Here is a 25,437-nt window from a genome sequence, read left to right on the forward strand (position 1 = left end):
TGCCCAAAACACATAAAGAGGGTATGCCGCTGCGCCCTATTGCCTCATACATTCAGTCTCCTTTTGAAAACCTTTCAAAATATTTGAAGAACATTGCTTCCAACGTAATGAATAAAAATTAATACTATTTAAAAGACGCCGATTATCTGAAATCAAAACTCAAAAATATACATTTACCTCCCAATTATAAATTAGTTTCTCTCGATGTGGTATTTTTATAAACCAATATTCCAATAGCTTTAGCGAAATACATTAGTAAAAAAAGTGGAATGAAATCAAAGTGTTCACAGACATCCCTCTAGAAGAATTTCTACTAGCAGTCGAAACAACATTAAAGTCAACCTATTTTCTATATAAAAACAAAATCTTCCAACAAACAGATGGATGTGCTATGGGTGCTAGCATATCCAGTGCCATCGCTTAATTAGTTAGAGCATCTAGAGAAAATTGTTTTAAATAAAATAGATTTTTATATACCTTTTTTCTATCGCTATATAGATGCTTGAGTGCAGCACCAGAGGATAAAATGGATATTTTACTAAATTAATTCAATAACTTTCACCAACTTCGTTCAGTTAGTCAATTCTGTGAAATTCCATACTGGGATTGCATATAACATCAAAGTAAGCACGGTTTAGTTTGTCTGTCTCTATACCAGCTCGTACAGGTCTAGTGCCCATGTCGGTCCAATATAAATATTGCCATATGCTTGGCCTAGTCCACTTTTCCTCCAGTGAGATTTATGTTGTATTTGGATCCATTTTCGTCGATCTTGTGATAACTAAGAGCCGCAAAGCCGCTTAACTATTTTTGGTAGAGTTCAATTTTAAGATAAATTATGTGTGGAAGTTACAGATTATATTCTGTACCGCTACTGTATATTACTACACACGACCCTTCTGCTAATATAAACTCATCCATGTAGCAGATAAAACCTTGCAACCTGGGTTGTATATTTCCTCTATACTATTTCTGTCGTGGGCGTCTACTTAAAAGGACGAAATGGGACTGGTCTGGACTATATATGGTTGAATCTTATTGAATTTTGAATGTTTTTGCTGAAGTGGTCTCTTGGGTCTATATAGACTCACAGCTATTTGACGAGGACTTCTCCTTGGATTATATTCCATCTTAGCCTGATTTCTTCTCTTGGAGACCTAATCTATTTGTTGAAGATGATAAATTGGTCATTCCCACGTTGATCTTAATATCCGATTTATCCGTGAAAGCCGCTATTCTCTTTAAGTTGTTTTCAAGTCTCTCGATGATTCTTCTGTTAACCTGTAATGCTGTACAGAGCAGTACAGATTTCTGTGTCGTCACGCCATCTTCGCTTGTAACTTTTTTGACCTCATTAAGTGCAAATCAAGTATCTTTAGGGTGCTGTAATATCTGAAAGGCAACCGGCAATCAGTGTCCGTATTTTTTAGGCTAATAAATATATTGTAGTGCTTGGGACCGTGAGTTTAGCCCCAATTAGTTTACCAATCACTTTTTAAGACGCTTTAAATCAGCCTGTTTATTTGTTTAATGTCAATATTCACAAAATACTCTGCCGTTTTATTCACTACTGTTTATAGACTATGTGGTCTGGATTATGATCTATTTTCAAAGTTTATTGATACCATGTAATTTGGTCTACATATTCCTATTTAAGTTCTTGCCTACATCTTCGAGCTATCCATTTATCAATATGTTTGAGTCTTATTCCATTCATTCTGTTATTACTAAATACTTTAATTATTACTAAATAGGACAAAAAAGAAAGGGCCAAGTAAGTTCTCCACTAAGGTAGTTAGTGTAATGTCTTGTTCCAAGACCTTGTTATATGTCGTAGCACAAATCTAGTAGAAGAGTCAGTTTCTGTTTCTTGTCCACCACTTGTTGACAATGATGACGGCAAAGCCAAGGTATAGTAGCTTTGTTGGCTGCTCTAGTGATGTAAGACTCTTAACTTGTTAAGTCTTAAGCTGTTTGCGTGAAAAATAGGTGTTGTATAATAGTAACATTCAAAAATCTGCTGGTTATTGTATAACAGCTTGTTTTTGCTTCGTAAACATACAAATAATGAGTAACTTTAAACAAAAATAAAGTATAGTTCTTTATTTATAAAAAATACTTAAAATACAGCAATTTAATGTTAATATAACAATAAATTTTTATTTGCCTCAGTAAAAATCTTCTTCGCTTCATGATCCCAAACCGTTTTTAAAGATTTGACGATTTCGTATTATTTTCCTTAATAAAATGTCACTGTCATGCTTATTTCTGATTATAGTTTTATTGCCAGTATGAGCTTATCTAACATATAAAAAAGTCTATCGCTTAATCTCATGTTTGTCAGAAATTTCTTTTTTCAACGTTTGCTGAATTTGTTCCAATGTCTTTCCCCGCGTTTCGGGTACCAGGAAGAATGATAAGAAAGTTGATATTATATTGCAAATAGCGAAGAAAAGAAAGGGACCACACAGACCAATGACGGACTGTAGAGCATACAAAATGTTATTGGTTACGAAGATCATGAGCCCAAAATCAATCATCAACACAGTCATAGCCTTTGACTTAACACTGGTCGAAAACAACTCCCCTAACATAAGAGTCGGTATCACTGCCATACCAAAGGAATTAAAAATTAAGTAGGTAATCATTGCTACAATCGGTATCCAGTTTAAGAAGCTTATATCTACATCATGAACGTGTTGATCTATGAAAAAGTATATAGATAACACAAGCAGAGGAATGGCAGATAAAGAAAGCGAGAGGATATAACAAAGTCTTCTTCCCAATCGTTCTACGACAAAAATAATAACGATTATATTTAAAATTAGGCACAATCCTAAATAAATCATTGAAGAAATTTCAGGGCTGACTCCTCCTTTGGCTTTCTCGAAAATAAACTGGGTATTCATAATAAACACAGTAGTACCACCAAGTTGTTGAGAAGATCTTAGAAATATGGCTGAGACTAAAGCTTTTCTGTTACTTTTGATCATAAAGAAATCTTTCCAAGTTCCTGACTCAGACATTTGACGTTTAACATCGTTTTTAAGCATCTCATAATCTTCCTCAATATCGTGCTTACGTTTTAAAAACTTTAACGCCTGCTTTGCTTCGTCTTCTTTTCCTTTAATGACGCAATAGTAAGGTGACTCCGGCATGAAGCAGAAAAGTACGAAGAACAAGCCAACCAGTGGAATACAAGCGTAAGAAGTCTCTTTGACTCCTAAAAAACATCCTATAACGTGGATTAGGAACTCTCCCAAATACATAGCAGAGACCATACAGTTTCCCCATGTTCCTCTAACTTTAGGGCTAGCTACTTCGCCAATATACATCGGCAACGCCGCATACATGCATCCGTCTCCAATTCCAGCGCAGATTCTGGATGCATAAAACACATAAACATTCTGAGCAAGCGCAGCCAGGACCCATGAAAGCAAGTGGGGTATGGTGATAAGCAGCAAGGTCTTCTTTCTGCCGATGGTGTCACAAAGAATGGAGAATATAACGCAAGTGACAATCATGGCGGCTGGATGGACGATGGTGAAGAATGACGCATCATGTTCGGAGATATCGTAGTTTTCTTTGTCTTTTGTGATTTTTAGTAGAAATGGTGACGACCAAGAGGTTAACATACCAGTGGTGAGGGCAGCTAGGCATCCTAAAAAAAGAATATATTGCTTTAGATAAAAGTCAGTAGGGTTTTAAAAGCTAAATTTTAAAGAAACTTATAGAATTCAATAAATATAAAAATTCAGATAAATTTAATAGCCAAAAGGTCTCAATTAATCTGTTAATAGAGGTACGTTCTATCGTAGGTTTAGGTAAGTTTATTTTATTTGGAAAACTTAATTTTATATTTTAACTTACATATATAAAATTAATATATGAATTAAAGTTTATTGAACACATTTGCGTCTTTTAGAAGCTTGCCATGTAAATTCATTACAAGCACACTTTTAATTAAGACTTAATGAAGATACCGGGACCTTTCGTATTAAAACATGCCTTCGGCAAGGAGACAACATGTCTCCTAAATTATTTACAACTTTGCTAGAATACGCTTGTAAAACAATAGATTGGAACGAAAAGGGCATCAATGTAGATAGAAAATTTTTAAATAACCTTAAATTTGCAGATGCTATTGTTCTTATTGCAGACAGCTTTGATCAGGCACAGATAATGCTCCAAGAATTCCATACTGCTACAAAAAGAGTTGGTTTTAAACTAAATTTTTCAAAAACAAAATTTATGACAAATTTAGTCCACAACAAAAACATCTCAGTAGAAGACAAAGATATTGAGCCAGTTGACTTACAAAGATTCCAATGTGTCTGAAAAGAAAGGTATTTAATCAGTGTATTTTGCCAGTGATTACCTACGGCGCAGAAACGCTAACACTCACAAGAACAACAGTGAGTAAACTACAAATTGCGGAAAGAGCAATGGAGAGAATAATGTTAGGGATTTCTCTACGTAATAGAATACCCAATGCTACTATATGCAAAGAAACAGGAGTAGCAGACGTTATAGAAAGAATAACAACACTAAAGTGGAACTGGGGTTATGTAGCAAGATCAGTTGATGACCGGTGGACAAAAAGAATTTTGGAATGGAGACCCCTAATACAAGCTAAGAGAAATAGAGGTAGACCCCCAACGAGATGGACAGATGACATAAAAAGAGTGACTACAAATTGGATTCAGATGGCGCAAAATCGGACTAAATGGAAAAGCATGCGAGAGGCCTATGTTCAGTAGTGAACATTAGAGGCTAGTTGATGATATTGACACTTTTAATATGTTTTTCATTTTCATCATCTTTCACCAACCCTTTCTATCCAATGTATTTTCTTCTTGTAGATTTTGGTCATTCCTCGTTCTTCTAGTGTTCTCATTTCATAATCTGTATGGTCGATTCCGTTTTCTTCTTCCTAGTGATCTCTCACGAAATATTCTTATAGTTTATCGCTTTAAGGTGTTCTTAGTAAATGCTACTTTAAGAACCTTTTTTCTATTCAGTTCACCAGTGTTTTTTTCTCTTTCATTCGAGTTTTTAGTTCTTCATAACTTCTTTTAATTCTATTTCTACTAATAAGAGCCGTCTTTCTAGGTCTGCACAAAAGTCCACACTTCTGACCCACAGCACAAAACTGATTTCACCATGGCTCTACCTACTCGTTTCTTATTTTCTTTTTAGATATATATATATATATATATATATATATATATATATATATATATATATATATATATATATATATATATATATATATATATATATATACATCGGTTTAGAACGTCTTTCGACGTTGTCCGATACCTAAACACCATTTCTTCCTATCTTCGCAGTCGTTTGTTGTTAAATTTCTTTCGCTCATGGACTTGTTTACGCCGTGTTGCCATTCTAATCTGGGTCTTCCTCTTTTCCGTCGACCTATCGGTTGCAATTCTATTACTTTTTTGGGGAGTCTTGATGCTGGCATCCGTTGAACATGCCCATACCACCTTAATTGTTTCTTCTCTATATCTTGAGGTATATTTCCTTCTATTCCCATACGTTGTTTTATTACATCATTTCTGATTCGGTCTCGTCTGGAAATACCTAAAGATCTTCTCATTGCATCCATCTTTACTGCTTCTATTCAATTTTGTTCTTTTCACTAATTCTCCATGTTTCAGCGCCATAAAAAAGAGTAGTTTTAATCATGGTCTCATATATATTAAATTTTCTTCCTTTCGTTATCTCTTTACTCCACAGTATACCATTGAGACATCCTAAGACTTTTTTTACTTGAGTGATTCGTTTTTCTATTTCCCGTGTATCAGTTCCTGTATTGTCAAAGGCAACACCCAAGTAGTCATAGCTCTGACAGCAGAAAATATGTTGTCCGTTTTCGAGGTCTATGTTATCTGACTCGTTTCCAATACAAAGATATTTGGTTTTTGTTGTATTGACATTCATTCCCCAGTCGTTATATTCTTCTATCAGTTTTCTAAGCATGTACTGCATGTCTTCCCTGTCGGGCGCTAGCACTACCTGGTCATCAGCAAACTGGAGTGTATATATACATTCATTGCTAAGCTCTATACCCATCCTATGAACCTTTCTTTTCCATCTTTCCAATGCCGCTGCAACATATATCTTGAATAAGGTTGGTGAGATACACCATCCCTGTCGCAAGCCTTTTGTAACCAGGAATTCTTCCGTTAGATATTTTCCTGTTTTTATCTATGCCTTTGAGTCTCTATATAGTTCTTGTACAGCATTTATCAATGTGTGGTTGATGTTAGATCTTTTCAACGTTGTCCACAGTTTTGTTAAGGGGATGTTGTCATATGCTTTTTGCAGGTCTACAAAAGTAATATGAGTTTCTAGATTCTTAGCCGATCTTTTTTCTATTATTTGTTTAAGACAAAATACGTTATCGGTGCACGACCTTCCTGCACGGAACCCCCTTTGTTCTTCCTCTTCATTGTGCTTATATTCTTCATCGATCATATTTCTTAAAATTCGTCCATACAGTCTGCTCAGGGTGCTGGTTACCGATATGCCTCTATAATTATTACAATTCCTTTTGTCCCCCTTTTTGTGTATTGAGGATTTTTTTATCCTACTAGAATAAGTTATGACTTCCTAAGATTTTTCTATGGGCTAACGGAACGTAACGGAAGAGGATATCGGCTAAAACAATTCTGCCAGGAACAATGTCTAGTACTCACAAACACCTTACTTAAAATGCATATGAGACGGTTATATACGTGTCTGTCGCCAGCGGATAAGCCAAACTAAGTGGTAAAGAATCAAATCGATTATATATTTAACAAAGAGCGATATCGTAATACCATCAAATCTGTGAAAACATACCCAGGAGCAGATGACAATCAGACTATAATCGCTGATCGCAAAAGTCGCGCTTAAGCTTATACGTATGAGAAAACTCCAAAGAACCTTAAAATTATAAGTTAAAAACTGAAGGAGATGGTGTAAAAGAGAAACTTTAGCAGAAAATATCTGAAAACCTTGAAAAAGAAGATCCTAAAAACAAATACTATCTATTGAACTTACTCTATTTATATAAAAAGGTTAAAGAAATGCCAGGATTGCAAAAAACGAACCACAACACAACTCTTTTAGATAAAAATTTGAACAGCATGATAATGACTGACGAAAAATCAAAATAATAGAAAAAATATGTCAAAGAGCTGTTCAAAGACGGAAGAGGAAACCTTCAACACATATCGTTAGAAGACAAAGAAATTACAAACGAAGAAATACTTTCGAAATACTTTTTCTAATTAAAAAATTATAATTTCTTTTCTAAGCCTATAATCTTTCTTAATATCTGTCTTAAAATGAATAAATTGTAGGTACAGGATCTATCTGGTATAAAACTGCTTTATCTTCTCTTCGTGTAAGTGTATCACTAATAACTTTACTGAGCGGTCCGCTTATTGTAATATTTACACTCAAACTCGATAGAAATTGGTATATCTTTTGTTGTCCTGCCCAAAAATAGATAACAACTATGCCATTTTCACTTCGATGGAATTTGTATTTATTTGTAGCAGCTTTGCAGTAGATATGTTATTCTATCTCATAAAAAACGGCCTCCTGGCTTTAGTAATTTGACAGGAATATTGCCAGGATCTTGGATCGATCATTCTTCCAACACTTCGATATTAAGCAATGGATCTTCAACCGTATACCTACACCCTGATCTGTTTTCAACTAGAATATGTTCATAACAGTTTTTACATTCTGGTAAGGGAACTAAATCAGTGCCCCTTTTGTTTTCTTTGTTTCTTTTCAGGCTTATCACCATTTTCCATGCATCTGTTAACTGAGCTTCTCCTAGTAGGTTTTTAATGCAAATACATTTTTGTTCCCAGAACCTGTTTTTGATTTCTGTATTTCCTTATTTTTAACTTGATATTTTTTTCTACGTTGGACTAGCTTAGTTATCAGCTACCTCTTATAAAAGAAGTTTTTAATTTTATTCATCAACAGAAAAGAATTTAAGGCAACCACAAGACAATGCAGAAAAATAAGAAAAATGTATTGAATAGAATACTTGTATGTATTGAATATAGTCTCACATCTCACAGAATATAGTATATCACATCTCATAGGAGGTCTGCCTCTGGGCAGACCTCGTATGAGATGGACAGATGATCTGAAAAGAACTGCCGGGAAAAATTGGCTACAAGTAGCGTACAATAAAAAACAATGGAAAGGCAGACTTGAAGAGGCTTATGTTCAGATGTGGACGTGAATGGCTAGACGAAGAAGAAGAAGAAAGATGTATTGAATAGAATGGGTGGAATACTTTAATCAGGCACTTAATATGGAGGAAGAAGAAGAAAACCTGGAAGGAGGAATTGATGAGGTACTGGGAAAAGACGAGAGGAAAGAGGAACCATTAACGATTCTTGAAGTTAAGGATGAAGTTAAAAAACTAGCCAGAAACAAATCAACCGGATTAGATAATCTCCCATCTGAACTATATAAAGAAGGTGGCCATGATACCATAATGGCATTACAGCAGCTTATAAAAGCAATATGGACACAGAAATCCCTCCCCATTGATTGGAATATTGGAATACTTTGCACCATATACAAAAAAGGAGATATCTTTGAACGCTCAAACCACAGAGAAATTACGCTTCTAAATGCAGCGTATAAAATATTTTCCACAGTACTATATCAGTCACCGTATAGCACCATATGCAGAACGGATAATAGGAAAATACCATTCATTAGATTGCAAACCAGAAATAAATTTTGGAAAAACACTGGAATATGGCATTGATACTCATCACATATTTATAGACTATAAAGCAGCCTACGACTGCTTTGAATAGAAAAGCAATGAAAGAGCTATGAGCACCAAATCAGTTGGTAAATTTAACAAAACTAACTTTTGCAAAAGTTGAATGTAGAGTACGAATTCAGGGGAACTGTCTGAACCTTTTAAAACAAATAACAGGCTGCGCCAGGGAGACAGAGGTTCAATTTGACTCTGGAAACAGTAATACGTATGTCACAAATCACAACCACTGGTTCAATATATAATAAATTATTGCAAATATTGGCCTACGCTGGTGATATCAATATTGTTAGGAGAACGGAAAAGCGAAAAAAAAAGAATGTAGGATTAAAAGAATCAGCTACAAAAATGGGTTTAATAATAAACACCAACAAAACGAAGTATATGAAAATAAGCACGCAACCACAAATTCTACGACCACTTGTTATAGACAACGACGTCATTGAAGTAGTGAACGAATTTGTATACCTGGAATAAGGCGAATCTACGGAGCAGTAAATGACAATGAAGTGTGGAGAAGACGATACAACCTCCAACTTTGTATAATATACCAGGAACCTGATGTAAATTATATCAAGATGGGACATCTGAGGTGGATAGGACATGTAATGCGGATTGTACAAAATGACCCAGCTAGAAAAACGCTTCTTGATAGACCCATTGGTCAGAGAAGGTGAAGACCCAGAACAAGGTCCCTTGATAACATCGAAGAAGAAATGGGAATACGTGCTTGGCGGAGAATGGCGATGGATAGGGACGACTGGAGAGAAATTCTTGAGGAGGCTACGACCCACGCAGGGTTGTAAAGCCAGACTGATGATGATTTTAATTTTATTAATTTATCTCGTCAGCTAAGGACGTTCCAATTTTTTCTTCTGCGTTCTATTCCTTGTACTTCCTCTGAAACCATACTTGCCAATCTTTTAAGATTATGGTATTCTTCCTCTATATTATTTCTTTTAGTCATGTTTTTAATTAGAATTCTATTTTTCTTTGAAATAGATATTTCATGTTGATGTTGTAGCAGAAATGGTTTACATCTTATATTTTTTCCAATATCTACAAATATATTATTCTGTTCTTCAGTTTCTGCGACTTTAATATACAAAGAAAAAATAACACTTCTCGAAAACAGGTAGATAAAAAAAATAAGAGAGTGACGCATGAACCATATTATAAATATCCAAACGAAAAAAATCAACAGTATAAAGGTATGAACGCACACATAAGCAAAAAATATCAGATTTTAATAATCGAGTCTATATGTCTATTAGTTACCACTTACAAAGGTTTTTATGGAATTTAATGAGTACTAGTGAACCACTATATCATTTAATTACAATCAATTCTATCTTATTGATAAATTATTAGGAATGCTGGCGACGATATCAATAAAATATTAAAAATATAGTGACACTAAACTGTAGTTTTTACAGATAAGGATAAAAAAACTGCCTAGACAGCCATTATGTTGGCCAATTATATTCAAAACGTGCAAGTGAATTGTAATTAAAACAAAACAGAGAAATTTATTGATATAGGTACTAAATATCAAAAGTAAGTGAAAAATATATCGGTATCAAAAGAACATAAACATATAATAAACTTTTTAAAAGAGTGTCATTTATCTAACTGCTAAAAAACTTGAAGAAAAAATAAAAACATGGACAAACAAACAATGCTAAATACAGTATAGTATTTGTGGGCCAAATGCTTTCTAAACTCGGTATTATAGCAAGGAGAATAAGAAAGGAAGGGCAAAATTGCAAAACGCTTAATGTCGTAATTAGCATCCTTAATCAAAAAAAGGGTAGCGTCATTAATTAAATAATTAGGTAGCGAGTAGGTACTTTTCTATAATCCTGATATAGAGTAGACCTACTTCAGGAGTTTAGCCAACAAGCCCTAAATGAGTTTCGAAACAACAGAATCAAGTCCCCAGGTGGGTACTAAACCGCACATCTCTTAGAATATCAGCCTATAATTAATTTATATTGCTAGTTTCAATATCATAACCCTCAAATCACCTGAAAGAATGGATAAACTGAAAGAAAAATTAACTAGGATCAAATGGTATGCTTTTGGTCTAAGTGAAATAAGACTACCAGAAAAACAATGTATAATACTTCTGTCTGCACATTATATTCTTCTTCCTCTTCTTCTTCAGTTCCATAAAGAGTAGAATAAACATGTAGCCGGTGTAGCACTATTGGTTCATAAAATAATCTTTGTTTTTAATAAGGCCAATAGATTAGAACAGCATAGAGAGCGATCGAACGAGCTCTATTAGGAGTTTCGCTGAGAGAACTATGAAATGAGATCGAAAGACATCGAAAGATAAATGAGAGACATTGTATATTTAAGACCACGCGAACACACACGGACCAGTCGAAAGAACACAAAAACGGTGGCTAGACTATACAGGGTGAGTCATGAGAAACTTTACATACTTCTACCACATGTAGAGTCTCTCAGGGAGTATATCATGTGGCCACTAAAAAATGTCAACTCCTCTTCTTTATTAATTAACAGGGTGATTTGTGTAATTGACCATTTATTTCATTTTACTGTAGTGTTTATACGGCTCATTTGATTTTTTTAATTTTTGCATGATACAGTACACTACTATCAAGCATTCGACTGGTATTAGCTAAACTAAAAAATTTCAGGACTGGCTTTGGAAAAATTAATTTAGGAATTCGTATTAAATATTACACCCTGTATAATTTTTTTTTAAAATGCAATAAGTGATTTTCAAACTAAATAAATAGCCAATGAAAACGACATATGCGACAATGTTGTCGCACTTTTATTAAACTTTTAGTGAACGATCAAATCTTACCAAAAATAGAACAACCATAATGAAGTATCAAATTATAAGGTAATTAATTTAAACAAATGTTATAAATTTTAAACATTTTAATTGAAATTGTTCTGAAGCTATTTTATTGTGGCATTTTAAATTAATTACTATTTAACTGGGAATAAGCCACAATTAAAGGTTAAAATACGTTTATTGACGTTTCAATTTCCACTTCGGAAATTTTTTTGAGAACGATTTCCGAAGTGGAAATTGAAACGTCAATAAACGTATTTTAACCTTTAATTGTGGCTTATTCCCAGTTAAATAGTAATTATTTTAATTGAAATGATAAACTGAGTCACTGCACAACAAAAAACAGTAACTACTAACAATAAGGAAGAACAATTTAAAAAAAAAACTAAAAATATGTACATAGTTATGATAAACCCATAAATTAGAACTGGAAAAGATACAATAATGGTAACAAAATAAAAATAATTCAAAATAGATTTTCGAAATGGAACCCTGCAGCCTGTACACATTTTTGTTGCCGAATTGTTAACTGACGTATTGAATTACGGATACTCTGGGGATCGTTTCTAATAGTATTACAACAATGTATAATTCTATCAATTAATTGTTGTCGGTTATTAATATTCACTGCGTAAACTAGTTGCTTCAATCGTCCCCAAATATGGTAATCAACGGGATTGAAATCAGGGGATCTTGAAGGCCACTAAATAGGACCTGCACGTCCTATCCACCTGTTGCCATACACATTATTGAGATGTTGTCTTACTGCCAGTAAAAAGCAAATTCGGCAAAATATTTTGTAGAAAGTTCAAATAGACCTGCCCTGTTAAAGGACCATCAAAAAAGTGAGGACCTACTAATTGGTTATTTATGACACCAATCCACACGTTAACCGAAAACCTTAACTGAGAACGACGTTCTCGAATAGCATGGGGATTTTCTTCTGCCCACACATGTGAATTTCGTGAATTATTTATCCCGTCTCTGGTAAATTGGGCTTCATCTGTAAATAGTGTCCTGTATAGCGTTGATCGATTATTGTTAATCCATCTACAAAATTCCAACCTATCGATCTCATCTCCAGCATGTAGTCGCTGAACCCTTTGAATGTGATATGGGTATAGATTATTTTTTTGTAAGACTCTACTTACTTTTAATTGAGTAACATTGAGTTCTCGACTTACTTGTCTAGTGCTTATTGTAGGGTTCATAGTAACGGCGTCCATAATGTCATCTTCCTGCGCTTCATCTACATGTCGCTCTGTTGTTCCACTAGGAAAAGTGCCATTTTCTCGCAAATAATTAAAAACTGACCCAAATGTTGGATGACTTGGAGTTTGACGATTAGGAAATCTCCTGCGATATTCTCTACTAGCAGCCCTACCATTCCCATTACAGAATCCATAAACAAATATTATGTCTGCATATTCTGTGGTCGAAAACTGATGTGGCATCGAAAGTAACAAAAGCTCTACCAAAACTAACACAATGTACTTAACGTAGATATGACAGAAGAAATATGTATTCTTGTACACATAAATAACAATTGATAATGACAATAATGACAATGGGTATAAAATATCAAGAAACGTCAAACGGTCAACGCCAAAGTTCATTTTAAACTTTTTTAGATTTATTTTTATTTAGTACAGTTGATGCAATGTATTATTATTTGACATAAAATTTTAATCATTTACAATCAACAAAAACTAACACATACAAGAGGTTTGACTTTTTAATCAATTTAATTTATTATTTATCGAAAATAATGGCCCAATAAGATCTATGAGTAAAAATTTAAAATTGAAAAACAATTGATTCTATCGTAGAGATAATACAAAGTGACAGTAAAGATGTTAATTTTCTACGTATTAGATTATGTTGTAGGAACTCATTTTAATTAAAATGTTTGAAATTTATAACATTTGTTTAAATTAATACCTTATAATTTGATACTTCATTATGGTTGTTCTATTTTTGGTAAGATTTGATCGTTCACTAAAAATTTAATAAAAGTGCGACAACATTGTCGCATATGTCGTTTTCATTGACTATTTATGTAGTTTAAAAATCACTTATTGCATTTTAAAAAAAAATTTATACAGGGTGTAATATTTAATACGAATCCCTAAATTAATTTTTCCAAAGCCAGTCCTGGAATTTTTTAGTTTAGCTAATACCAGTCGAATGCTTGATAGTAGTGTACTGTATCATGCAAAAATTTAAAAAATCAAATGAGCCGTATAAACACTACAGTAAAATGAAATAAATGGTCAATTACACAAATCACCCTGTTAATTAATAAAGAAGAGGAGTTGACATTTTTTAGTGGCCACATGATATGCTCCCTGAGGGACTCTACATATGGTAGAAGTATGTAAAGTTTCTCATGACTCACCCTGTATAAAGCAAATAAGCGAGAAACTGGCATCAACTAGCACATACAAGAGAAGAGTAGAGAACTTTTGCGTCCAGCCTTTGTCCAGGCTGGACGCAAAAAAGCGTAAGCCCTTACGAAATCCAAACTTATTTGTTTGCTTAGAATATATTTTTCTATCAATTCTTGATGTTATTTTCAATATAAAGGTACCAACTCTCCAGTTGAGGTGGATTTTATCCCCAAGGTAAAATAGATTTTGAAGTTAATGGTAAGTAAAGTTTATTCGTTTAGCAAATTCCCATCTGAAAACAAACGCACGTGTTGATATTCGCCGTCTCATTCGTCAAGAGGCTATTAAATATAATTGATTGCCTTAAGCCAGACAGATTCTCATGTTACAGACTCAAACTTGCCACCATGTTTAAATTTAAATTATATCGTGTTGATTTTTAAGTTAATATATTGTGTTAAATTTATGTTATATAGTTATTGTTAAGTTATTTACTGGTCGTGTTATTTTTTAGAGTTAGGTTAATTGTGATTTAATGATTAAATTTCAAGAAATTCTTACACAAATACTTTCAAAAGTAAATATTTTTAAAAATCATATGATACACATCAGTACTGTTTGGCTTTCCCGTGCTTCTGTTGGCAATTGGGAATATGTAAAATGAATGAAGTTTAGGATTTAATTCCAAAATTTCATTAAACTCGATACGTTGGTACACTGCACTATTATGTTAGGTAATCTCAATACTGACAATAATTGGCTCAGCTTTTATTACAAATCAAGTATTTGTACAACCCAAACGTATGATTGGATAACAGCATATGATTGCTTATATTGAGATAAAATTTTAAGGACAAAAACTACAATAAACTATAATTTCTTTTATCAAATTGCTTGTAAATGACTTCAGGTTACATAAAAGGACATTTGACTATCAATTATGATATGATGTTTCGTCGAAATAAAAGAAAAATGCTTAGAATTGGCGTTTATATATGAAGAGGTTTTTTTTAAGGAAAATATTATTCAATGCAGGAGAAGAAGTAAATAACAAAAATTTCAAACTTATTGAGATCGACAGTCAAATTTATTGTAGAATATGAAAATTTTCAGATCAACGCGTCGATGGTTATAAAATATTTTGCAAAATATATTATACCTCGATAATTTGAGTTAAATTAAGTATAATTTAACATAACCTTAATATATTTGTTAATAATGTTTGTTTAGTAAAAAAATAGTCAGGTTTTACAATGAATTAGACAAAAAAAAACTGCAAGAAACCAAAAAAGATGAAGTTATTATTATTTTAGACGAGTTCATTGTAAAGGTGGGAAAGGAAGAGATGGAGGTGTAGTAGGTGAATATGAATAGGAACGCCCAATGAGAAAGGAGAGACGCTAGTTCAGTTTTGCAAGGACAACGAACTCGTTATCATGAATACATGGTACAAACCACCGATATGAAAAATATGCATCTGTAAAGCCATTAGAGATGACTGTAAGACATAGTAAGAAACAAACTAGATTGACTACATCATAATAAATCAAAGATTCTGTAACACCATAGTATCGACTAAAGCTTACCCAAGGGTAGATATAGCAAGTGACCACAACCTTGTTTTAGCAGAGAAAACTAAAATTAAAGAAAATCTAATCTAATCTAATCGAATAATCTAAGATAACTAAAATAAGCTGATCTCTGCCAGCAGATCAAAGAACTAAAACACAAGGAAGTTCAGAGAGTAGAAAGACAAGGACAACTTAACGCTACACAAAAATGAAGAGGAATAGAGAAAATCCTGAGGAACATGTTACAACAACTGGAAGGTGATACATTCCCTAAAAACAAATAACAGGTAACACAAGGAATAAAGACATTGATATCGGAAAGGAGGAAATACAAGAATAAAAACGAATAATATACAAAAGTAAATAAAACTTTCAAACAAATAAATCAACTAAGCGAAGGAATTGTGGTTATCAGAGAAATGTTCAGAAATAGAAAAATTAGAAAAACAACATGACAGCTATAATATATACAGAGAAACAAAAAAGAAACAGCTGACATACACAAAAAATGAGGTATTGCAATTATAATGGACAAAAACAACAAAATAATTTAAAACGCAAAAAAATTATAAAAAGCCATGGGATCGGATGAAATACCTACAGAAATCATAACACTGCTACCAGAGAACCATATTAATATACTAGTAGTGATAGTGATGATAGTGTGTTTGGCATGGAAACTAGTCCTTTTGCCACAGATTTTTAAATGATTTATGTTATGTTTATCAATTAAAAACTTGATTGTACTAAATTTATATTATATATCCGGATGCATATAAGTGATTACATATGAGTTCGTATATAGATTTCTGATTCAATGACAGTAGGTGGGTTATGTTTACTGGAAGTTGCACATTACTTTTAACTAGGTTTTCATAAAACGTAGATGAGAGTGCTTTATTTTTAATACATCCAAACAGGATGTGATTAACATCACACTGGGAAATATTATCGCATAAACACTTTCCTGATTCTATAATGTTTAATCTAGCCAGGTGAGCAGGAACAGCACGGTGACTAGTTTTTAATCTTGTAATAGTTGCTGCTGACTGTTTAGATATATTATAATGGAATATGTGTGGTAATTCTGTTAGGGATGGTAACGTAGGATGGATCTTGTAATAATGATTATTTGAAGTATTCGCCAATATTTTCCATCTGTCTTGCCAGTTAAAATTTATTTTTTTATTATAAAAATTGATTAGGTCTGATACTGTGTAAATATGTTCTTGTATACCTGAATGAGTAGAATCCTTAGCGAGCTCGTCTACTATTTCATTGCCTTTTATCCCGGAGTGACTTTTTGCCCAAATAAATGTTATATCTTTGTTTCTCATTTTTCGTTTAATGTCACATATCAGCTCACATGTTTTATGGTTTAACTCAGTATTATTAAGTCCACTAAGAATTGACTTAGAGTCTGAGATGATCACAGCATCTTGCATAATATACTAGTAGAAATGGCTAATACCTAAATTCATCGCAATATCCAAAAAATCCAACGCAATGAAATGTGAAGATTATAAAACCCTCAGCTTGATAAACCATGTTTTAAAAGTCTTCTTGCTAGTGATACATGAACGTGTCTACAACAAATTAGACGATAGAATAACAGACCAAACCAACTGGGATTTAGAAAAGGCTTTGGCACTAGAGAGGCTTTATTTACTATATAATCACGCATAGGACAGTGTCGAGATGTCAACTGTGACGTATCCATATATATATATATATATATATATATATATATATATATATATATATATATATATATATATATATATATATATATATATAGTTGGTTTTAAGAAAGGATTCGACAAAATACAACACAGAAGGATTGCAAAACATATTACGGAACAGAGAATATTTAAGATATTTATACCGATATCAGAATATAATACAAGTAGATCAACAAAAATCTAAAGAGATGCATATAAGAAGACAAGGACGTGCTCTATTCACTCTATTTTTAAATATGTGCTCAGAAGATATGTTTAAATATGCACTAGAAGACATCAATGAAGGCATATTAATTAGAGGAACACTAAGGAATACCCTCAGGTACGGAGATGACACAATACTCCTTGCGGACAGCAAAGAAGGGGCTGCACATTTTGGTTGATCGCACTACGAAGTACTGAGAGAGGTATGGAGTTGCTCCGAACAGAAAAAAAATCGTGATTGTCAATAAGAACAAGATTAAAAACGAAATAATCCATGTTAAAACTGGGAATAGAAATTAGAACTAGAGTATTGAAATGCTTTGTATTCTCTGCCCTTTTCTATAGAGTTAAAGGCTGGACAATGTGGAAAGTATCATGGACACAACATGTAACAAGCACGGAAACATTAATAAAGACAAAAAAGAAAAACTCAATACTATGAAGGAAAGAAAAATGGGCTACTTTGGTTAGATACTAAGAAATGAAAGATATAAGTTGAGTTGATTGGTTATATAAGGGAAAGTGGGTAGAAAAAGAGGACGACTGACACGATGCACGTCCTAGTAGAAACATTTAAAGCATTGGAGTAGAAAAATACTAATACAGCTCTTCAGAACTGGTGCATACAGAGTAACATACAGACTAAAGGATAAGGTATGTCATCGAATGCCATAGTCTGTGGACTAGTACGCATTTAGATACGCATCACCCCGCCTCGAATTTTCCCATTGGCTCTTGACCTGGAAATCCCTATTTATTGCTCGAACAGGGCATATAAATATTGGCGATTTTCAGGTCAGCCAGGTGAGTCCCTCACGGGCTCTCCGAGAGCTTAGTGCTCTCGGGGCTCTGCTTCCTGCATTTATTTACCATACTCTGTGGCTGAGAATTATTTCAACTTAACTTGGTGTTTTATTTCGACGAAGAAATTGTCATGTAAGAAATATCTTGCCTTTTTCAAGGCAAGACACCGAAGATAAATATTTTCTAAGTCCATAACCCGAAAATGGACTTAAGTAGGGGAGCTCTCGACAGTATATTCGAAGCCCTCTACAGAGAACCCGGAGACAACAGAAGGTGGTTAGACCCTTATTTGTTCCCCCCCGAGGTGACATGGCGCCCGAGAACGTGGTTAAAATCCGAACTCACGACCCAGCTCGAATTCACAGAAGGCAACACACCATTGACTTCAACATGGGTTGAAGTCAAGAGAATAATGGGGAGAACCACGTAGTGTTAGAAAGCAATACTCTAACACTCCGACATCGAGGCCTTCTGCAGACCTGATTCCTTCGACGTGTAGACACCTTTGACGAGCCAGGCTTCTTCGAAGTTAGAAGCCCCAGATGCCGATGGAAGTCCCGGAGTAGACCCAGTCATCGCCTCTCTACCGAAAGTGGTCGGACGACCACGTAGGCCTCGACACACTGGTACCCTACGAAACCCCGTTGGATATGGCAGATGGGATCCGGACGACCGAAAAGAAGACGAACTCCGTTGGAGGAGTTGGCACACCGACCGAGGATGGACCTGTAGGAGCTTGAGATGCCGTCATCACCACCGATCTCCCCCTGTAGGTAGTGCAGTGTTGTGTGAATTTCTTTTTGAACATTTTACTTGTATTATATGCATACTTTCTTGTGTATTTTCACATTTGTATTTTTTAATCAATAAATATTTTTTCCCAGCCGCAGAGTCTCCAGAGGAGGGGGGATGTCATCTAATGCCATAGTCTGTGGACTAGTACGCATTTCGATGCGCATCGCCCCGTCTCGAATTTTCCCATTGGCTCTTGACCTGGAAATCCCTATTTATTGCTCGAACAGCGCATATAAATAGTGGCGATTTTCAGGTCAGCCAGGTGAGTCCCTCACGGGCTCTCCGAGAGCTTAGTGCTCTCGGGGCTCTGCTTCCTGCATTAATTTACCATACTCTGTGGCTGAGAACTGTTTCAACTTAACTTGGTATTTTATTTCGACGAAGAAATTGCCATGTAAGAAATATCTTGCCTTTTTCAAGATAAATATTTTCCAAGTCCATAACCCGAAAATGGACTTAAGTAGGGGAGCTCTCGACAGTATATTCGAAGCCCTCTACAGAGAACCCGGAGACAACAGAAGGTGGTTAGACCCTTATTTGTTCCCCCCGAGGTGACAGGTACACGAAGATGAAGAATAAACAGCAGTGAAGACCTTGTACTACCAGTTCTAAAAAGATTGTTTCTTAATATACATTATACATTATTAAACAAATATAAAAGAATTTTAAAAAACTAAAATGTATACATTAATAAGTGTGCAAATATGAAATATATGGCTTAGACAAAGAAATGAAGACCAGTCAATATTAACCATAATCCCAACAGTAAATAAAAATAAATTGACAGGTAAATAACTAAATAATATATAGCGATAACGCGTATTAAATCGAAAAATTGGGTAGTATTTTGTTAAAATAGGCAAGAAAAGAAGAATATAAAACAAATTATCAAGCTGGATAAATAGAATAGAACAAAAAGGTATCAAGACGATTCAAATGCGTTAAATTTGTGCCGTTTTTTGAAAGCATATCTTTCGCTTGGCGAAGTTTTTTTGACACTTTTGACGTCACTTTTCCGGTGAGCGAAGAATGGACTTTACAGCTTTGGTTATTTATTTAGTTTGGGTGACATCGTTACACCTTATTTTGCCGGTTGGGTGGACGATGACTAATTAGGAGCAAGTGATAAAAGACTTTCGCCAAATCGCATAGAAAACATAGTAGACTAAAACCTTATACCACAACAAACTGGGTATTAAGTAAAACATGTACAAGCCAAATTCTAAACCTCAAGGAACGTATAAAAACGATACGAAAATAAACCAATAACAGATAAAATAAGGGCCTTACAATCGACACATCAAAAACAAAAGATCTTGTATTTCCTAAAAGTAATAATAATATGCCAACAGAATATATTGGCATAAACGTAAAATTTGTATTTCTAAATGGGTTTTCTCTCAGATTACTTTTTATTTTTGACCTTATCAATTTTTTTGTGCAACAGAGATGGCTAATGCTCTTAAAAGGTCTTAATAATGCTGTAACATGCCCATCAGTTCATAAACTAGACATAACTAGTGCATTTGAAAAAGTCTGTCAAGTATTACTAATTGCAAAAAAGGAAGAATATAGAGTGCTTTCAATAAAGAGGAAGTAAAAGCTATCAAAGCTCTAAAAGAAGATAAGTCCATAATAATTGTAAGAATGGTAAGAATGGTAAGAATGGTAAGAATGTTAAGAATGGTAATGTAAGAATTGGTCACAAATGAACCTTACACAAAACTAAAAAAGAATCCAACCAAATCACTGGAAAAGAAAATATAGATGTATAAAATACCACACAACAACAGGATACCACAGCTATCCACAAAAGGTCACCAAACCGGTCCCAAAAATTCAAAAATACAATGTACCCTCCTAACAATTGGCATCAGCACGGGTTCTCCTTTTAGCAGACTGTCAAAATTTTCCTAGAAATAATACTGCCTTAAGCACACAACGGAACGACATATATTAAAAACTCACAATAATTCTTGCAAAAACTAGCAGAACTATTTACAATTTCAACAATATGCTAGTTTCGATATGACCAACCTTTTCACCGATGTGCTATTGGAGAATACCAATGTGCCATTGGAGAACAATAATAAGAATAATCAAACTCGAGAGAGAGATAATATATTGACAACAAAAACCAAACTGAATGTATCAGATATCATGGAGCTACTAACACTTTGGTAATAACAACATTTCGAAGTAACCATGGGCTCATCCTTATCCCCAATATTAGCAGGTATATTCATGGAGGATTTCAAAACACACATTGTACACAAACAAGACAAATAACCCACAGAATGGTAGATATATGTAGATGATGTGTTCTCCATTTAGCCTCACGGACCAGAAGCATTGAATAAATTTCTCATAAACATTAACAATAAAAAAGAATCAATCAAATTTGTCATGGAAAAAGGAAACAACCATTCACTTACTTTTCTGGATGTGGTAATCATAAAGGAGGATTCAGAGGTATGCAACCAAAGTTTACAAAAAAACAAACCCACACCAACAGATATTTAAATTATAAACTTAAACCACAACGTAAACACCAAAAAGAGAATTACCAAATCAGTATATGATAAAACCCAAATCACCTGCTTCGATAAAAATGCATTTCAGGAAGAAAAATCTGCTAAAAAGGTTCTAACAAAAAATGTCTACCCATTGTCATTTATAAATAAGGAATTTCACAAGATTGAAGAAAGGAAACAACAAAACAATACAAGTAATCCAGAAATACTCACAATTGCGGATTTAAAGGTAACAACCTAATATGTAAAGAGGTTATCAGAAAAATTAAGAAAAAAAAAAAAAAAATAACAAATAAGTACAACATCAAAACAACATTTAAAACAACCAACACACTGTCCAAAACCAAGCCCAACAATACACAAGATAAATCAAACTATAAAACAAATCTATAAAATACTCTGTGAATGCAAGAATTTTTATATCGGAGAAACTGCAAGGCCACTAAGTATTCTTCATGAGACTTCAATAAATCACAGATTTGCAAATATACCTGACACAATGAGCACAGAATGCAATAAAGAGATGCATCAATAATCATAAAAAACAGACACGAAAAAGAAAAAAATCAAACAAGCAGCTCTACTTAATAAAGAAAGTGTGTAGCAAACTCATCAGCAGAATGTAGCAGGCTCTGGTTGCCAATACTAGAAGAAGAAGTCAGCAACAAGAATATACCAACATTAGCGGATTATTAAAATGTCGGAGACATATCATCTACAATCATACAAAATATACGGATAAAACCTGATTATGGATAAAGTAATAAAAAAAGTAAGAACTGAAAGAGGATACCAAATGGGAGAAAAACAACTTAAAACAATCTGCTATGCAGACGACGCAATACTACTCTTTTAAAGTGAAGACTATTTAAAACGTATGCTGCACCAATTAAATGTAACCGCCAGAAATTTTAACATGTTAATTTCACCAAAAAAGACAAAATGCATGGTTACAACTGCAAATTTACTAAGATGTAAATTGGAACTGGAAGGTCAGATAATAGAACAAGTGATGGAGTTTAAATATCTAGGCATCACATTATCTAGCTACGGAAACCTCGAAACTGAAGTGGACGATCAAATGAATAGAGCAAACAGAGCCGCAGACTGCCTGAATGAAACAATATGGAGAAATAAAAATATCGGGAAAGAAATGAAATGCAGAACTTACAAAACAGTCATCAGACTAATAATGACATACGGGACAGAAACACGACCTGAGACAAAGAGGACAAAAAGGATGTTAGAAACAGCAGAGATGAAAACACTTAGCAAAATTGATGGTAAGACACTATGGGAGAGAGCTAGAAGTACAGATATACGACGTAGATGCAAGGTGGAGAACATCAAGAACTAAGTAAGAAATAAACTACATCGAACGATCATATAAGCCCAATGACAACAAATAGACTAGTAAAGACGGCAAGAATTCCCCAATAGGAAGACGTTCAGTACTAAGATCACAAAAACGATGGAACGACAACTTACTGGAGGCACATTGAAAAACAGACAGAGTTATGTCTACATAAAAAGGAAACACTTAAAGTACAAAGCAAAATTCGAATTCGAATTTAAACTGAACTGACAGATACTATCCGTGTTAAAAAAGGCCTATTCTATACCTAAATTCTATTTAACATTATATGTATTAGAAAAAATAAGCGTTTAATTTGATAGAAAAAACAGCACAAAGCGGTGGCCTCAAAATTATTGAAATAAAACACAAACACATATATTATGAATGTCAGCACATCAACAGAAATGAGAGACTTACAAAATTTAACCATAGAAGATTTCAACAATAAAAGCTTTAAAAATTTGACATATTTGGGTTCACCAGTCACCGTAGATACAAATGCCAACGAAGATGTTGAAAACACAGCAACGAACAGATTCGAATGACGAACAATCATAAAACTAGCTAAGGGTTGTCGAGTAGTAGTCTAGGCGGGATCTGTTTTGGATTGGACATTTTCCATAGGAAGCTATTTTTTTGCTGGAATCCCTTCAGGATGTGCCCAATATCGATAATCACGATATGCGCCAGTCGCAAACTATGTGCTAAATTTTTTATTTAACAAAATCTGAAAAAAATTGAAAATTTCTCATTTTTTTGCTCCTATTTTCGTTTATAATTCGGAAAATATTGATCCTAGAGAAAAAATTATAAGAAGTTAGAAGTTTGGTTATTCAATTTTACACAATATTTCGTTAGCTAGAAATTGAAAATTTAATGTTTATTGTTGAAAAAATAGCAATAATTGGAAAAAAAGTACAAAAAAATGAAGTTAATCCTTTAAATGTTTTCGACTTTCTAAACTTGACCTACAAGCTCCATATTCCGCCTAGAAAAACCTTTTAATATGTTTAAAACGTGTGCTAAATTTTGTTAAGATCGGTCAGATAGGTTTTGCATAATAATTTTGCAATCCAGCCTACTGGAAAAAAATCGCAAATTTTCTAATTTATAGTAGGCCCTAAATAAGGCCCTCAGATAGTTGCAAATTTTTTTACACTTAAAGGAAGGCTCAAACTTTTAAACGCTTTTTGTAAAATTCAAATCGGTTTACTAGAAGAGCCTAGAAATTTTTTTAAAGTTTTAAACATTTTTTATATATATTAGGCTTATAAACAAATTAAATAACTTTACGAGCTTTAAACATTTCAATTTCAAAATTTATACACTTAAAGAACATTAAAAGACGCTTCTTAAAAAAAAAGATACATTCGGCTTATTGGTTGCCGAGATATTGAAGGTCAAAGTTGGCATACATTTGCCGTGTAACCATAAGTGATATAGGGCTCGTTTTTAAACAAATACCCTCGTCTTGTCAAGTACTTTTTATATCAAAAGTTTTACGTAATGCGCTTCATGGCAACATCCATAAAAATGACAAATAAAAAATCGTTTTCGCGTAAAATGTCGCTCGGAATGCATGAGAGGTGGTGGTGGGGGACATTCACTCGAAATGTGAATCGGGGAGTTCAAAATCATAGCGCGCACTAAAAATTGCATTATCTCGGCTTCTTGTTAACCAATTTTGCTTTTTTTTTGAATCGCTGTCTCAGACGACAAGGATTTCAAATATCATATTTTCAAATACCATTTTTAATTGCAAATTGGGAAATTTGCAATAAACAATTGTATGTTAAACAAGTAATTGCATTTTTTCTTCATACATTTTTTTTGAGCTTGCAATTTATACATTGAAGTAAATTGTTACTTTTAGTAAACAAATATGTACTTATAAATTGTTAATAAATAATTTAAATTGTTAAAACAAAGGCGAACAAAAAAACTTTTTTTTTTCATAAATAAACTTTATTTTGACTCCATCTTCAATAATTTTTTTTAAAGTCTTTTTCTTTTTTTCGGAGGATATGTTTAAAGCTCGTAAAGTTATTCAATTTGTTTATAAGCCTAAAAAATGTTTAAAACTTTAAAAAAAATTCTAGGCTCTCCTAGTAAACCGATTTGAATTTTACAAAAATCGTTTGAAAGTTTGAGCCTTCCTTTATGTCTAAAAAAATTTGCAACTATCTGTGAGCCTTATTTAGGGCCTACTATAAATTTGAAATTTTGCGATTTTTTTCCAGTAGGCTGGATTGCAAAATTATTATGCAAAACCTATCAGACCGATCTTAACAAAATTTAGCACACGTTTTAAACATATTAAAAAGTTTTTCTAGGCAGAATATGGAGCTTGTAAGTTAAGTTTAGAAAGTTGGAA

General features: G+C 33.5%; 2 protein-coding genes across 3 annotated transcripts in view; both read right to left on the reverse strand.

Annotated features, from left to right (window-relative positions):
- The window catches only part of rk (G-protein coupled receptor rickets), an 896,029-nt gene that overhangs the window by 65,916 nt on the left and 804,676 nt on the right, over nucleotides 1-25,437 (reverse strand). The gene's annotated exons all lie outside the window — the stretch shown is intronic.
- Nucleotides 2,089-25,437, reverse strand: part of LOC140444899 (facilitated trehalose transporter Tret1-like) — a 52,143-nt gene continuing 28,794 nt past the window's right edge. The window contains exon 3 of the mRNA XM_072536586.1: nucleotides 2,089-3,661. Coding sequence (XP_072392687.1) covers nucleotides 2,319-3,661 — 1,343 coding nt within the window. The 3' untranslated portion in view covers nucleotides 2,089-2,318. The remainder of the gene's footprint in view (nucleotides 3,662-25,437) is intronic.

Source organism: Diabrotica undecimpunctata, chromosome 1 (genome assembly GCF_040954645.1).
Source record: "Diabrotica undecimpunctata isolate CICGRU chromosome 1, icDiaUnde3, whole genome shotgun sequence".
In the NCBI taxonomy this organism is placed as follows: domain Eukaryota; kingdom Metazoa; phylum Arthropoda; class Insecta; order Coleoptera; family Chrysomelidae; genus Diabrotica; species Diabrotica undecimpunctata.